The 14756-nt window shown below is 61.8% G+C and overlaps 2 protein-coding genes and 1 long non-coding RNA gene across 5 annotated transcripts in view; 2 read left to right on the top strand and 1 right to left on the bottom strand.

The window, feature by feature from the left end:
• Positions 1–4457, top strand: part of IPO9 (importin 9) — a 58928-nt gene extending 54471 nt beyond the window's left edge. Inside the window, exon 24 of the mRNA XM_025458559.3 lies at positions 239–4457. Within this exon, the coding sequence (XP_025314344.1) occupies positions 239–349 (111 nt within the window). The 3' untranslated portion in view covers positions 350–4457. The remainder of the gene's footprint in view (positions 1–238) is intronic.
• Positions 3338–10532, bottom strand: LOC112667115 (uncharacterized). 2 transcript variants are annotated; one of them, XR_004817152.2, is made up of 3 exons: positions 10392–10532; positions 8079–8307; positions 3338–3855 (listed from the first exon to the last, which is right to left on the bottom strand). It is a non-coding gene; the product is annotated as an uncharacterized LOC112667115 (long non-coding RNA). The 2 variants fall into 2 exon arrangements; XR_004817153.2 differs by having other exon boundaries at positions 8079–8196; positions 10392–10529.
• Positions 10081–14651, top strand: SHISA4 (shisa family member 4). 2 transcript variants are annotated; one of them, XM_025458551.3, is made up of 5 exons: positions 10081–10239; positions 10363–10534; positions 11041–11174; positions 11878–12045; positions 14548–14651. In XM_025458551.3, exons 1-5 carry the CDS (start codon positions 10167–10169, stop codon positions 14634–14636), a joined length of 636 nt encoding a protein of 211 aa, XP_025314336.2. In that variant the 5' UTR covers positions 10081–10166; the 3' UTR covers positions 14637–14651. The 2 variants fall into 2 exon arrangements, with proteins under 2 accessions (XP_025314336.2, XP_025314337.1); XM_025458552.3 differs by lacking the exon at positions 14548–14651 and adding an exon at positions 12264–12760 and having other exon boundaries at positions 10083–10239.
• Positions 14652–14756: the final 105 nt, after the last annotated feature.

Below are 14756 nucleotides of genomic sequence, written 5' to 3'. Positions count from 1 at the left end.
CCCAGCTGTCTTGTGAAGGCTTCCCGGTAGAATAGGAGATCTGTTGGGAAAATTTCATTTCCTTACGGAATTGAGTCCCTGGGTTAAACCTAAACTAGATCCAAGAATGTAGAAAGCCATCCCTCGGGGTGTTGGCATTTGTCTCAGAGCCACTGCTTCCTATACCACTTGTGCTTGCCCCACTGTGGATGGTGAGCCTGGGAACCCTCAGTAATGCCACTCTTTTTCTTCCCTCCAGGCATATCTCACGGACTTCCTCTGCCAGTTCGCTCAACAGCCCTGCTACATAATGTTCTCAGGCCACCTTAATGACAACGAGAGGCGGGTTCTGCAGACCATTGGCATCTAAAAAAAAAAATGGAGACTTTCCACATTTGCTCCTCCTGGCTCAGCCACAAACCATTTTGCAGCCCTTAACTGGCCTCGACATGTACTTTCTTTTCAACCTAGAGTGGCCTCCTGACTCGGCCCTTGGCCTTTGCAGAGTGACACTGACAATTCAGACTGAGCTCACCAGTGCTGTCACTTAGGAATACTGGAACAAAGGACATTTCTCAAAGTCCCCCTGAAGATACTCCATCTCTAGGACCTTTTTCTCCCCAACTGTGCCCCCACTTCTGTTCCTAGAGTCCTCTGCTGGCCGCTCCCGAAACATATTGCCCAGAAGGATTATGTGTTCATGGATTATTTTGCCCCACCTCAGGAGCACAGGAAGTCATGACCATTTATATTCTAAAACAGACCTGTTTACTTCCATAGGACATCTGAGGTATTCAGATAGGAATACCCTTGAGAGATGATTGTGCTTTCTGCCCTCCACCACAGATGCTCTGGGTTCTCCATAGGAACGAGGGGAGCAGCTACCTTCTGAGCCCTCTCCAGTGACCTCTCCTTGTCTCCCTCCTACAACACTAAGGTTCCCCTGTCAAAGGACGTCATCTTGGTTTTGCCTCATTGCATGATTCAGCACCTCCCCCCAAGCTATTCCTGCGTATACATGCACACACACAAAATAAGCCAGACAGATGGCAATTTGTTTTTCCTTTTTTAGGAAAAAAAAAAAATGGGAAAAACATTTTTTAAAGTCCTCCTGACCCAACTATATTTAATATTCCTCTCCCACACATCACCACACAGTCTGATATTCAAAGGTTACCCCCTCTCCCTCAGGAATCCTCTAAAGTGGTTAAGTTGTAGCCCTCAAATTTGCAATGTGTATTTTTCTAGGAGAGTAAAGTAATCTTTACAAATGAATTTAGTCCGCATGGTATAAGGTGTCCCAGCACATCTGCCTTCTGTTCCTTTTAGAAGGAAAATAAAAGTAAGGAAAAAAAGATTAGGCGGAGCCATGTAGACACCCTAGTGTGTCCTAGGTAACCTAGCTCGAGCAAAATGACTCTTAGAGAACTGGTATCGTCCAATCAAGATTTTTTTTTAAAGATTTTATTTATTTATTCATGAGAGACAGAGAGAGGCAGAGGGAGAAGCAGGCTCCCTGTGGGGAGCCCGCCACAGGACTCGATCCCAGTACTTGAGCCAAAGGCAGACACTCAAACCACTGAACCCCCCCCCCCCCCAGGTGCCCCAATCAAGTATTTTTAAGGGAGGTCCCTTAATTGGGAATTTCAGTCTGTTGTATGTTCACAAAGTGAATGAGGATAACAAAGGGAGGAAGACAAAGCCCAGCACTCCCGTTTTGGCAGTGCCCATACCTGGTGCCCAGATTTAGCAGCTACAGATTTCTAGACGTTGACGTTCCTGCAAACAAGAAGCAGACTATCAAATGAATTTAAGCCTGTTCTTGAGGAAAAGACCACACTCGTAGGGCATTTCCTGTACAGGACTGTTACGGAAGCTTCGGGGTTTTGTAGCTAATAGTGGTTTCATGCCACTAGGTGTCCCTGGTGTGCAGTCCCCACATCTGAGTTGGGGGGAGTGTCTGTTATCGTTCCTGTCCTTGAAAAGCCTGAGAGCACGTGCAGAGCATGGTCTGCTGCCAGCCAGGTTCTGAGACTAGTAACTGCTCCTGTTGCTTCTCCCCCTTGAGCTGGGAGAGTCCCTCACGCTGGGGCAGTGACAGGAGGTCTGGCCCATTGGTGCTCGAGAAAACCAATCAGCCTTAGAAACTCACCCTACCGTTGATCTCCATGCAATGCCATTGGTTCCAGTGCTGAAGGTTCCACAAGGCCAAATCAACCCTGACTGTGGCACAACAGATGGTCTCGCGCCCATGACGTCAAATTGCTGAGTTTGGGAAGGCTTGGAGCTCCCACACTGAGGATGATGGGGGCCCCTTCTGGGCCTGCTGAGTGGAAGAGAGTCTGTATCTGGTGCCAAAAATGGTTCTGACAAGTGTCCTCTCTTGCTGATTTTTGGGGAGTACTGGAAAACTTGAGTCCTGAAGGCAAGGGTCTGGGTATACCCTGGGGCCACCCCTGCCCAGCAGACACACTGTTGTGGATGAGAGCAGAGGGTCTTGGACCCCTTGGCGTGTAAGCACTTCCTGTGCTCCCACAGCGTTTTCCCATCACCCACTGGCCCGTTAGAGCAGGTGCACAGTGGGTGATACTCCCGTTCTGTCAGTGAGGAGGAGCATTCAGACGACGCCCAGTGTCAGCAGGGACGGGAAAGATCTGCTTGAAGCCAGTACTCCTGACGAAAAGTTGAACTCCAGCTCCTGTTTTGCCTCTTGTTCTTTTGGCCAAAGAACTAGCTTGGGCCTGAAAAGGCCAGGGCCAACAGGTTAGGAGCCGAAGTTCAAGATAAGTGAGGGGATGAGGGCACGCTGGCGGCTCTAAGATCGTCCAGGTCTCCTGAGCATGCGCACAGCTAGGACGCCGGGGCACCTTTCCAGCCGTGGTTGAGCTCCTGGTGGAAGGAACTGAAGGGAGATTGGAAGAATCAACCAGAAGATGGAGAAGGGGGAAGTCCAAGCCTGGAAGGAAGCAGATTGTCACAAGTCCCTGCCCGTCCTATGACATTGACCAGGGACCACAAGCGGACACGGCCCCGGCCCATAAATAGGAATGCTGTCCTCGCTGGGGTTCCATAGACGTCGCCATGAATTCAGAGCAAGTGCTGCCAAACTAGACTTGCAGGCTGATTCTGGTGACAGATAAAATCTGGACAAGATAAAATCAAAGCATCCAGGAAATAAGTTGGTTACTGGCCACCAACCCTCAGACTACAAAGTGGCTTATTGTGGAATGGTTTGCGCTGTGCCCCAGGGCGCTGTCCTTGTCCCCTCCTTTGATATGAATGACAGATGGGGGGTTTCATGCCTTACCCATTCCAAAAGGATCTGAGGCCATTTATAAAAGAAACAGGACTAGATAGATGCCGATCACATTTTTTTTTTATTTATTTATTTTTTTAGATGGGAGAGAATCCCAAGCAGGCTCCGTGGGGCTCCATCTCTCAACCTTGAGATCATGACCTGAGCAGAAATCAAAAATCAGATGCTTATGCAGCTGAGCCATCGAGGTGCCCCTGCCAGTCAGATTTTTAGATAAGGGGAACCTCTCAGAGTGATGACAAGTTAGGATTCAAACAGACACTTCTATAGGCAGAAGTTAAAGGTAAGGTGGTTTGAGAACTCGGATTGATGAGTACGAAGAAAGTTAAGGGTTACAGAGTAGGCTGCTCCTGTCAGCAATTCTGTGTGCACGTAATAAGCGCTCATGATGTCAGGAGCCGTTAACGTGTCCTCAGTCAACTCCAGCGTAGTCCTGGCTGGGGTGGCGGACACAGATTGTGTAAGATCGGTTCAGTCTCCCATGTGTGTCGGCAATCCTAGAGTGCTCCGTTCCATCATGGTGCTCAAACAGGAGGCTCCCCGACAGACGGCGTGCCCATCTGCAAGAGGAAAACAAGAACCGGAGGACCAGAGCTGTGCCATGCGGGAAGAAGCTTAAAGGAGCTGAGAAGACTCAGGGAAAACCGGACACCGCTTTGGAAGAAGAAAGGGTTGTCCAGTGAAGGACACGCTACTCCCCCCAGCCAGGCAGACCCGTGGCCAACGAGTAGACAAACTCAAGGCCAGTTTCTGGCTACTAGGTGTTTATTCTGTTCCGCAAATACTAAACTTCCTTGACATGCAAGGCCAGGGTTAGAAGCTAGTCTAGTCAGGGGTCAGAAATAAGGCAACAGATGTGGGTGGTGCCATGAGAGAAGTACTGGGGCCCATCCCCACTACCCAGAGGGGAGTGGTTAACCGTAACGGAGAGGAAGGCAGGCAGGGTCGCATGGAGAAGGTGACCCTGGGACTGGGCACTCACAAGGTGGCCAACAACCGTTGAGGTTTCACAAGCCCCAAATGCCAATGGCTGTTCCAAAGCGTCACTTCGATTATCTCGGTAGACCATCTAAGAACTACCAAGTACGTACTTCTGTTTACCCCACCTACAGACTGGCGAAACCGAGGCACAGCGTTATTAAATGTTACCTGCCAAAAGTCACATGGCCAAGTGTGTGATTCTGACCCATTCTGACCCAAGGAGGTTGCACTTTGCCAGTTTTCTGTCTCGCCTCCCCAGTGCATTGGCCAGGCGGACGAGGGTGGGGTAGGGCACCCCGGAGCAAAGAATCTTTAAGAAAAGGCCTTCGTGGAATAGGATCGCACTTTCACAGCTTATATTCAGGTTAAAGGTATTGGAATTTATGGTTCACGGGGCTCTTGGCTAGAAGGAAGCTGGGAGGACAAGGGGGGCCAGGTGGTGCAGGATCCTGCGGGCCCCTAACCCCTCTTCAGGGAATGGATGACCACACTCAAGGAGTTGAGGCAGAGAAGTGACATGATCGGATTTGTGTTTGGGGAAGCAATCGTGATGTCTGTGCAAACATGCCAGCAGGGGTGCAGGTGAGAGAGCCGAGAGCCTGGGCCCCGTGGAGACCGGAGGTGGAGGGTGAAAGGTTGAGGGAGAGTCCGTGGGCCCAAGGGTGGACAGAGCGTGGTCCTGCAAGCGTGACAGCTGGCAGGGGCTCCGCGTAGACCCCACCGCCCTACCTCAGGCTCCGGATAGCAAAGCAGCCAAAGGTAACCGCTAACAACTATCCTACTGTTTGGGAGTTCCTCCCCTTCCGCTGCCGGGCTGGCCGGGGCAGGCCCACACTAGCATCCAGCAAAGACCCTCGTGTCCTGTTTTGTTTCGGGGAAGTTGTTTTATTTTTGTGGGGTTTTTGTTTCTGAGTAGGTGAGAAAGGAGTGGCATTACTGTTATTTTCCTAAAAGTGCGCCTTCTCCTGGTCTTTCAGCCCCGTCGGCCCTATGGCAGGTGTGCTGGCCAACTCGAGGGCCCGGGCGCCCTTGCTCCGAGTGCCCAGTTGCCCTGCGGGGGCCTGAGCATAGCTCCCGGGTCGGGGGAGCCGCGGTGGGCGGCGTCCCCTCGGATGCTCGGTCTCGGCGCTTGTAGGATGGACAACTGGTCCCTGCCTCACAGTTGTAGGTAGAATTAAAGATGACTTGAGCGAAGCGCTCCACCCGCCAGTAGCTGGGAGCTATGTTGGGCTCCTGTCCCTGACTCACTGGGTTAGGATGACTCAGTGCAGCTTCACAGATGCTGCTGCTAAATCGGGGTCTCCGAGAGGAGGAGCTGCAGGCGGCTCGGAGGAGGAGCTGCAGCCCTGCCGCTGGGGCCCTTAGGAGCGCTAGGAGCGTCGCGCCTGCCTCCACCGGCTGCGCACAGGTTCTCCGAGCCCCGCTGACGTGCGTGCGTGCGTTACAGGCTGTTGGCCTGGCCTCACTAGACGCCCATCTCATCCCAAGAACGTAGCCAGATTCCTCGTAGCCAGATTCCTCGCACTTTCTTGCCTTCACCGCCTCTGCGGGGTGCAAAACAGAGCCCCTAGAGGAGAGGCGCCCGGGGCCTGAGCCCTGGGGACCCGGTGGGGCCTGGGGGGGCGCCTTCCTGCGGGAAGGGCGGCGCGGTCCCTGGGGAGGCCGCACCGGGCGGGGACCCTGGGGCTGGCCTGCGAGGCAGCCCCAAGGTACCTTGCCTCACGGGACGTCCCGGGTCCCCATGATCCCAGAAGGGGGATGGGTATTTCCCAGCACCGTCAGGGGGACAGAGGAGATATGGCGGGGCCCTTGCTCCGGGTCCGTGATCGCAGATCTCCCCTGATCCAACCCCACCGCCGTGGCTGCTCCCCCCATCCCTGGCCCACCGAGCACCCTAGGAGAGGCGGGACACGGGCTGAGGGAGACGGCTGGGTGCCTGCCGGCCGGTGGGTAACCCCTCATGTGACCCTGAGTAATGCTCTTTCCACTGAACCGCGAGGGAGAGGGTGGGCCAGCTGAACGAGGATTCTGGAGGGTTCCAGTGGGTTCGGCCCTCGAGGAGGCCCAGCCCAGGGGTGGCTGCAGACCAGGAAGGGGGGGCAGGGCGCCCCTGGTTGTGGCTCAGAGGGACCAGCGCACCCCCCCCCCCCGGGGCTTCCATCCTGGCCCTGCCGGGCGACTGGGGGCAAAGCCACTTGCGCTGTCTGTGCCTCCATTTGCTCTGCATCCCGGGGGCATCCTGAGGGTTAAAGCAAGATCAGTGAGCGGCCAGGGCCGAGGCACCGCTCACGGCGCGCTCTGGTCCCTGCAGAGCCGGTCACTCCGCCGAGGCCCTGTGTCCGTGTGCGGGTGGCAGTTCCCACCTGTGCAGTGAGCAGGGACGCTGGGCTGAAGACAGGGACCCCAGGGTGGAAGGGACCCGCGGCGGCCTTGGGCGGCAGCCTCCCAGGAGAGGGAGCGGGGAGCACGGGGAGGGCCGTAAACAGAACCGGCTTCCTTCCTTACCCTCAGATCTCAAAATAACACTGTCTGCCCCCACCCTGGCCAGCTGGCAGGGGTGCAGTCTGAGCAAGGTGCCATTTAAAGCCAACCTGGCCCTCCCTGTCTGCCCCACTGACTGGACCGGGCTCCCGAAGCCAGGCCCCGGCTGCCCCCGGGGCAGGCTGTTCCCAGATGCCACCCAGAGCAGCCGGGCTAACCCCTCCTTTCCTGGGGCCCAGGCTGCCCCGCGCCTCCGCAAAGAACCAGAGGCCTGGCGTCCTGCAAAGGCATAGCTAGAAGAGCGCTCCTTCCTACCAGGAGCCGGGGGGCGGGCGGGCAGTGAGGCTGCTCCCCACAGGCCCGCACCCACCCGGGCCCCTCCTGCCCACAGGACAAACTCCAGGGTCACCGCCTTTAGTTTGCACTAAAGAAAGAATAAAGCTAGACATCAGGGACGACCTTAGGTCGCAGGAAAGGTGTTTGTGTATTTGGGGACAGTGGGGTCCAGGAGATGGGGCTCCTTTCAGTCCCCAGCTGAGCCATGAGACCTCGGCCACGTTTCTGGCACTCTCCTGGGCCTGGGGCTCCCCAGCTCTGGGTTGCAAGGAAGAGTCCCTGTGTCTCTGACACCCTGGAGTGGGTGTGATGAGATTAAATCAGAAGGAGGAAAGGGCTCAGGGTCCTTGGGGAAGAAAGGAATGCATAATTACCCATCTGCAGGAGGTGCCAGAGGACTGCTCACAGGAGGAGGGCTGGAGGGTGCACCCTCTCCTGAAGGAAGCATGGAGGCAAGTAGGGGAGAGGAACGGAGCTCCCCTGCCTCACAGTGGCCCAGAACGCCTGAGCCAGACACCTGGGTGGGGCAGGAGCCCCTGCAACGGAGGCTCCAGGGCCCTGTCCTGGGAAGGCAGGAAGGCCTGGGAGAGACCAGGCCCTGCTCCGGGCCCTGCTCCCTGCTCCGTGGGCTGCGATTTGAAGGAGAGCAAGAAGGGGGTTGGGAGGAGCCCTGGGCTGGTCACTCAGCCCAGGGAGAGATGACTCAGCAGTGTTTGCCTGGGTACCACAGCCCCCGGCAAAGCCCAAACTGGGTCACAGGCCCGGTCCTGGCCGCCCCCACCCCCAGCCGGCTCGCGGTGGCCTCCCCCACTCTAGTTGTCTCCCCCCAGTCTCCTGCCCGGGCAAGGGCTGGGCAGCAGGGTTCCCGAGTACGTGCTCTGTGTGCCAAGCCCAGCGCCGAGCACTTAGGACCTGTCCCCGCAGACGCAGGTGGTGAATCAGGGGCCTGGATTTGAAGTCGCAGAAGCCCACCATCAACCCCCACCTGCGTGAAACGGGGAGAATTCTCTTCCAACCTCTGTACAACGGGGCAGACTCATTTGCAGCGTTGGCCGCCGGCAGCATCAGCGTCATATTCCAGGCCCCTCGGGGAGAGCCCGCTCCTGGCAAAGTTGGCAGTTGGTCTCCTCTGATCACAGATTAATTACTGTGCCTCTCCTTTTCCAGGAAAGCCTCTGCCCCTCACTGGGGCCCGGGAGGAGGCTCCTGGGTGCCTGGAATGGATGAGGTCCGGGGAGCCCTGGCCGCCCTCAGCCGCTCCCCAATCCTCCCACGCAGCCCCTTCCCACCCCCGCCCAGGTCCTCGGCCTCGGCCCCCCAGGCGGCGCCAACCCTGCCAGTCCTCCCCCAGGCCGCCCTCCCGCCCCGGCCCCTGCGCAACACTGCTGTCCCGAGGGCCGCACGTTTTCCTAGAGTTTTCTGGTTAAAGGCTCCCCGTCGATGCGAGCTAGGTGGGTGGCCCGCTGCAGGCCTCACCCGGGGCCAGGTTGGAGGAGGACCAGCTGGGAAATAAAGGGAAGAAGCAGGAAAGCAGCTAGAAAAGGGGGCGTTTTGGGAAGCATGGGGCTTGGGCTTGGGCTTGTTTGACGAGGGAAGACTTGGGGTTTCGTTTTGGGTGGGAAAGAAGCTAAGGGCACTAAAGAGATGACGCAGAGAGGTCACACGCGGTCTTGAGTACCCGGGGGAGCATCAGCCTTGGCCAGGAAGGGACGACCCTTCCTCTGAAAGTCCCTCAGCCCACAGGGGTTACGTCCCGCAAGGACCGGTGACAGCGTGGACGCAGCGGCCACGGAGCTTGTGCCTAGGAGGGCGTGGACGGGACCGGCACGCATGCAGGCTGATGGACACAGGTTGTGCCCGGCGCCTCTGCTGCTGCACCTGGGCCGGTCCTGCGCCTGCACCTGCCATCATGTGCCCGCCTGCCCCAGTTCCGGGCCGGGGTGCCAGCGCCCATGGGGCCCAGGCCGTCCTCTTCCCTCTGTGCTTCCCTAACTTACTGACATTTTGCGGGGCCTGCCCTGTGCTGTCCGGTTCCGTTCCTGGGACACAGAGAGGCGCTGTCCACACCCCTGCTCTTGGGGAAGGGGATCCGGCTGGATGACTGGAGCCCCCCATCCCCTGGCGGCAGTATCTGGGGCCAGGCCTACGCTCCTGTGAGCCCTGGCCTCCCCGCCTGTCAACAGGGTTGATGAGGACACCTGTCTGCTCTGCTGCTCGCGGGCTGTGGGGACCCTTCACGAGGTAAACATCCAAGTGCCCTGGCAAGGGTGGCACCGCCGCCAGGCCTCGACTGGGCCCCTGACTTTGTCCGTGGGGTGGCAGGCAGCCCCGGCCAGCGCCCCCAGGTAGCTGACAGCACACATTTGCAGGGGGACTGACTGCCCCCCAACGTGGTCTCCACCCGGTAGCTCCTGTGCCCCTGCCCTCGGGCCAGGGCGGCCATCCGCAGGGTCGGCCCCGAAGGAAGGGGACCCGATGGGCGACCGGCCCGCGGCTCCGGGTGGCCCCAGCCTGTCGTGGGGCGATGAGGCCACGGGCTGGTGCCCGCCGGCGCTGTCCACTGGGGGGGCGGGAGCCAGGGCAGCTGGCAGGGTCCGGGCCTGCGGGCACCGCGGACAAAGCGGCTCTCAGCCGCCTCTCAATGGGGGCCTGTGTTCTGGGTGGGGGCGGGGTGCCCTCGGCCTCTTGCCCCCCCCGGCGCCGCCCCGCCCCGCCGGACGTCCTGGGCCGGACCCTGGGGCGGAGGAGGCCCTGCCCCTCTAGGGCGCCGGCGCGGGGTCGGGAGGGTCTCCTGGGGCCGGCCGCGGGCTGGGTCCCGGCGGGGGCGGGGCGGGGGCAGGGGCGGGGCTGCGGCGGGGGCGGGGGCGGGGCGGGGCGGGGCGGGGCGGGGCTGCGGCGGGGGCGGGGGCGGGGCGGGGCGGGGCGGGGCTGCGGCGGCCCCGGCCGTGGTCCCGCCCCGCGGGAGGCGGGAGAGGAAGGCGCGGCGGGCGGCGGGCTGGGCCCCGCGGCAGCTCCCGCCGGCTGCGTCCTGCGCTCCGCGCTCCGGCGGGGCCGACCGCGCCCAAGCCCGGCCATGCGGCCCCCGGGGCTCTGCGGGGCGGCTCGGCTCGCGGCGGCCGCGGTCCTGGTGCTGGGGGCGCCGCTGGGTAAGTGGGGGGGGGGGCGGGGGGCGGGGGCGGGGGGGGGCGCGGGGCCCCGCGGGGGGGCGGGGGGCGGGGGGCGGGAGGCGGGGGGTCCCCGCGGCCCAGCGTCCCCCGCCGTGCCCGCAGCGCTGGCGGCCGAGGACTGCCTGTGGTACCTGGACCGCAACGGCTCGTGGCATCCGGGCTTCAGCTGCGAGTTCTTCACCTTCTGCTGCGGGACCTGCTACCAGCGCTACTGCTGCCGGGACCTGACCTTGCTCATCACCGAGAGGCAGCAGAAGCACTGCCTGGCCTTCAGGTGCGCCCCGCCCCTCCCCCGCGCCCCGCGCCCCGCGCCCCTCCCCCGCGCCCCCAGCCCACGCCGGGTGCCCCGCGGCCGCAGCCCCGCCGGAGGCTGGGATCCCGGAGGATGCGGCGGGCTGGGCCTCCCGGTCCCCTCGGCCGCCCTGGGCGCCCCCGCCCGCTGCGCCGCTCGGAGCTCAGGACCCGGAGGCCGCGGCTGCAGGTGCCTCCCGAGGGGCCGCGGTGCTCCGGCTCCGAGGCGACCCCGGGAAGTCGCAGGCCGGGAGCGCGGGAGCGGGGCGCACCCCGAACCGGGTCCCCAGCCGGCCGGGCAGCGCGGGCTTCTGGGAAGTGTCCCCTAAGCCGTCCCCCCTCCCGGGCCTGGGCACGGCCCCGGGGACCCAGACTCAGCCTGCTCGGCCCCCTGCCGGCCGGAGGCGGAGCACAGGTCTGTGGCCGCCGCCGCGGACTCCTTCCTGCGACTGTCACAAGGTGACGGGCCTGTTCTCTGTGTGTGTCAAGTCCCAAGACCATAGCCGGCATCGCCTCCGCGGTGATCCTCTTCGTGGCGGTGGTGGCCACCACCATCTGCTGCTTCCTGTGCTCCTGCTGCTACCTGTACCGCCGGCGCCAGCATCTGCAGAGCCCGTTTGAAGGTGCGCGCGGTGGGCCGGTACGGCTGGGCTGCACCCCGGGGCGGCCGCCGGAGGGCTCAGGGACGTGGGCCCAGTGCAGACACACACCCGCCAGCCTGTGACCCCAGAGATAATGTGCCGGGGCTCTATGTGAACACCCACGGCGTGCGCACACACACGTGCATGTGAATGTTCGGCTGTGCACCGCAGGCCGTCTGTCGACCTGGTATGCATGCAGTGGGTACGTGCACGTGTGTGACTCTTGGCGAGGGCACGAGGCGGCCTGCCGCCAGCATGAACCGCATGTACTGTAGTGCACGATGCAACATACGCCTGCATGGTGGCTGTGACCGCATACGCGCCCACACACGATGGGCGTGGGGACGTGACACTGCCTGGGGATCGGTGTGGGAGGGGCAGGCTGGGTCCCCCCCACCCGGTGGCAGCCAGGCCCCAAGCTGGCCTGTCCTTGCCCAAGTGGGATGTTCCCCGGGCTGTGTTCTCTGGCTCATGCGGCCTCTGAAACCTGCTGAGGGGAGCAAACCTAGACTGCCTGGCCACAGGGCCACGTGCAGGGCTCCCCACCCCGCTGCCAGCAGGCTCTGGGGGCAGAGCGGGGTGGGGGCGTGGCCAGCCTGGAGCCTGCCCGTGCTGGGCCCCAGGGCCTTACCTTGGTTTCCCACGGAGCTGCAGTTCTGAATGAACATCCTTTCCCCCCCACTAGGCCAGGAGATCCCAATGACAGGCATCCCAGTACAGCCAGTGTACCCATACCCCCAGGACCCCAAAGCTGGCCCCGTGCCCCCGCAGCCTGGCTACGTGTACCCTCCTAGTGGTCCTGCTCCCCAGTATCCACTCTACCCGGCTGGACCTCCTATCTACAACCCTGCAGGTAAGTGAGTGATCCGGAGCCTCCTGCCTGCCTGCTCATACCTCTGTGCTGGGATCCCCCTGCCCCTCGCTCACCCAGACCCCCCTCCCAGACATCTGCCTCAGCTGGAACTCTCCAGGCTACTCTTCCCCGTGGATCCTTCAGGCCTCTGGAATTGGGGGTCCCTTCACATCCTCCTGTGCCACCCCCGACCCTCACCCTGTCTCCTTGGCTTTCAGCTCCTCCCCCCTACATGCCACCACAGCCCTCCTACCCGGGAGCCTGAGGAACCAGCTGTCTGCTGCCCCTTCAGCGATGCCCCCTCTCCTGTATCTGCATCTGGCCCTGGGGGGGGGGGGGCAAGGCTCCTCTACTCAGCAGGGCCGCAGCCCAAGCCAAGCCCTGGGTCCTCGGGGCGATGGAGCGCCACCCAGGGAAGTAGACCAGGAGCTGAGCTGGACCTTGGCCGCGAAGGAGAGGGGTGGGGAGGGCTTGGGATCCGTGGACTGTTTTTACCTCGGCCTAGAGAAGGACACGAAAGCCTGGGTCAAGGCCCCTGCTGTTTTGGAGTCCCTCTAGGTCCCGGGTCCCAGCCAGGCACTCTGGGCCCGTCCTGCTTGCTCACCGCAGGCTGGAGCGGGCCAGGGAGTGGGCTCCCTCGGCGGTGGGCGCAAGCCCTCTCCCGGCTGCCCCTGGCTGGAGCCCCGACCTGCTGGATTAAAGCTGTAAAGCTGTAGTCATGTCATTGCCTCATTGGGCCCGTCCTTGCCTTCCGGGAGCTCTGCCTGCAGCTGGGCCCTGGGTCCTGCCAGGGCCACATCCTGGAGCCCAGCACCGCCCTCGCCCCTTCCGCACCGAGCAGCCCAGGCTCAGGGCTCCCGGAGGGGTTCCCGGAGTCCGCGAGGTGCATTTCGCTGCAGCTGGGAAGAGGGCACCCATCCGCCCTACAGAGACACCCACCCCCCTGCTAGGGGTCTGGCCCGGTGACACAGAAGCCACTGCAAACTGTGCACAGGCACCTTCCCCTCCTCGGGTACGCGTGGCTTCCTATGTGGGTGCCACTGCTGGGTGTGTGACCCTGGGTGTGTCTCCAAACCCGGTTTCCTCAGTATCCCCGGAGACAGTGCCTCAGGGCTGTAATGAGGGTGAACCCTGTACATGGGACTGTGACCCCCTGCCCTCCCTTCCTGATCACAGGGGCTCTAGGAGCCGAGTGGAGACACCGGGCCACTCGAGGCTGATGCAGGGGCTCCCGTCAGTCCCCTTGGGTCACCAGGGGACCCGAAAACACTAGCCGCTGTCGTTGTTGTCGTCATCGTCGTCGTCGTCGTTCCCCCGTCCCCCCAGACACCCATGCATCTCTCTACGCTCAGCCCTTGCCTTGTTCCCTGAGGACCTGGGTGCTTGTGCTCTCGGGACTTGTGTGGCGACAGAGCTAGAGAAGGAGGTTTTATAGTTTTTAATTCAAGTGGGAGAAGTGCCAGTGTGGCTTGGCAACAGCAGCACCCACCACCCAGCACCCATATGTTCGCCCCGCCCGCCTCCCCCGTGGCCCGCCTCCCCCGTGGCCCTCCACCCGCAGCGTGTGTTCCAGCGGGGTGCTCACTGCGCCCTCCAGCGCCCACCTGGGGTCGGGACGGGGTGGGGGTGGGGTGTCGCTCCGGGCCAGCAGCAGCAACAGCCCAGCTCCCTCCCTTCGCAGTGAAATTTTCGGGGGGGCCCAATGTCCCCGGACCAAGCAGATGAGGAGAAGCTAATGCTGGGGGGGACAAACTGGGGTCACAGCTGCTCATCCACCTTCTCGCTGAGGTGGGGAAACACTTTAGGAGACAGGTCACCAGGTCAACCCCAGGTTGGAAACCCCTGGCTTTCCTCCCTCTCTCCCCTGCGGCGGGGCGGGGGGGGTGGGGGGCCAGGAGACTGGGGACAAGGTTCCTGAGTTTTCCTATGAAAAGAGGCATTAAGTGGATGCGCGCAGGTCAGAATTAATTATCCTCAAATCCTCAATCGGGCTGATTAGAAATTGCTCTGTGGCCTGTGGCGGAAGGCGGGCTTATCCCAGTCCTAGCGCCTCCCCTCCCGGTGGGATGGAGTGTCCCCTCCACTGCAGCGCCTGTCACCTAATTCCACAAAGCACCGAGAATCCTAAGGAAGAGGGGGAGACCATGACAGAGCGTGCTTTGCTCGCCCTGAGAGGCCCGCTCACCTCCCGAGCTCTAAACAGGGCAGTCCCCTCAACCTCTCCCTGAGCTTCTGTTCAGGACACCCCCCGCCCCGCCAGCCCGGGCGCAGCAGGAGCAGAGTGGCAGCTGCCCCCCATCCTCCTGGTCGGCAGCTAGCAGCCCTGAAACCAGGCGGGCGCCCTACAAGGGCTGGGGAGCACTGACTCAAGGATTGGGGTGTCCAGTGGGGCCCTGCCGGGTGGCCGGGGCGCGCGGAGGACCCTCACGGGAGGTCTGGGAGGCACCGTCGGGGAGCACGCAGCACTCCATACTAGAGCAAATACCTCTTTCTTGGGCTTAGGCACCTGCTCAGGCCGCGAGGGGGAGGCTGAGGTCCGCGGGGACGCCGGGAGGTGCCCGGAGATGCCCGGAGAGCTAGGGCAGGGGTGAGTGAGAACAGAGGGGCCGGGGACGGAGAGGGGAGGAGGAGGAACAGCGGCCCGGAAAGCTGACGCTCCGGGCAAGGGGGAGAGGGAGGGAGAACGGAAGGGGGGTCGGAGCCGGGAGGTG

This window comes from Canis lupus, chromosome 7 (assembly GCF_003254725.2).
Source record: "Canis lupus dingo isolate Sandy chromosome 7, ASM325472v2, whole genome shotgun sequence".
NCBI lineage: Eukaryota > Metazoa > Chordata > Mammalia > Carnivora > Canidae > Canis > Canis lupus.
The sequence above is the reverse complement of the archived record's forward strand: the minus strand, read 5'-3'. Positions and strand labels throughout refer to the sequence as shown.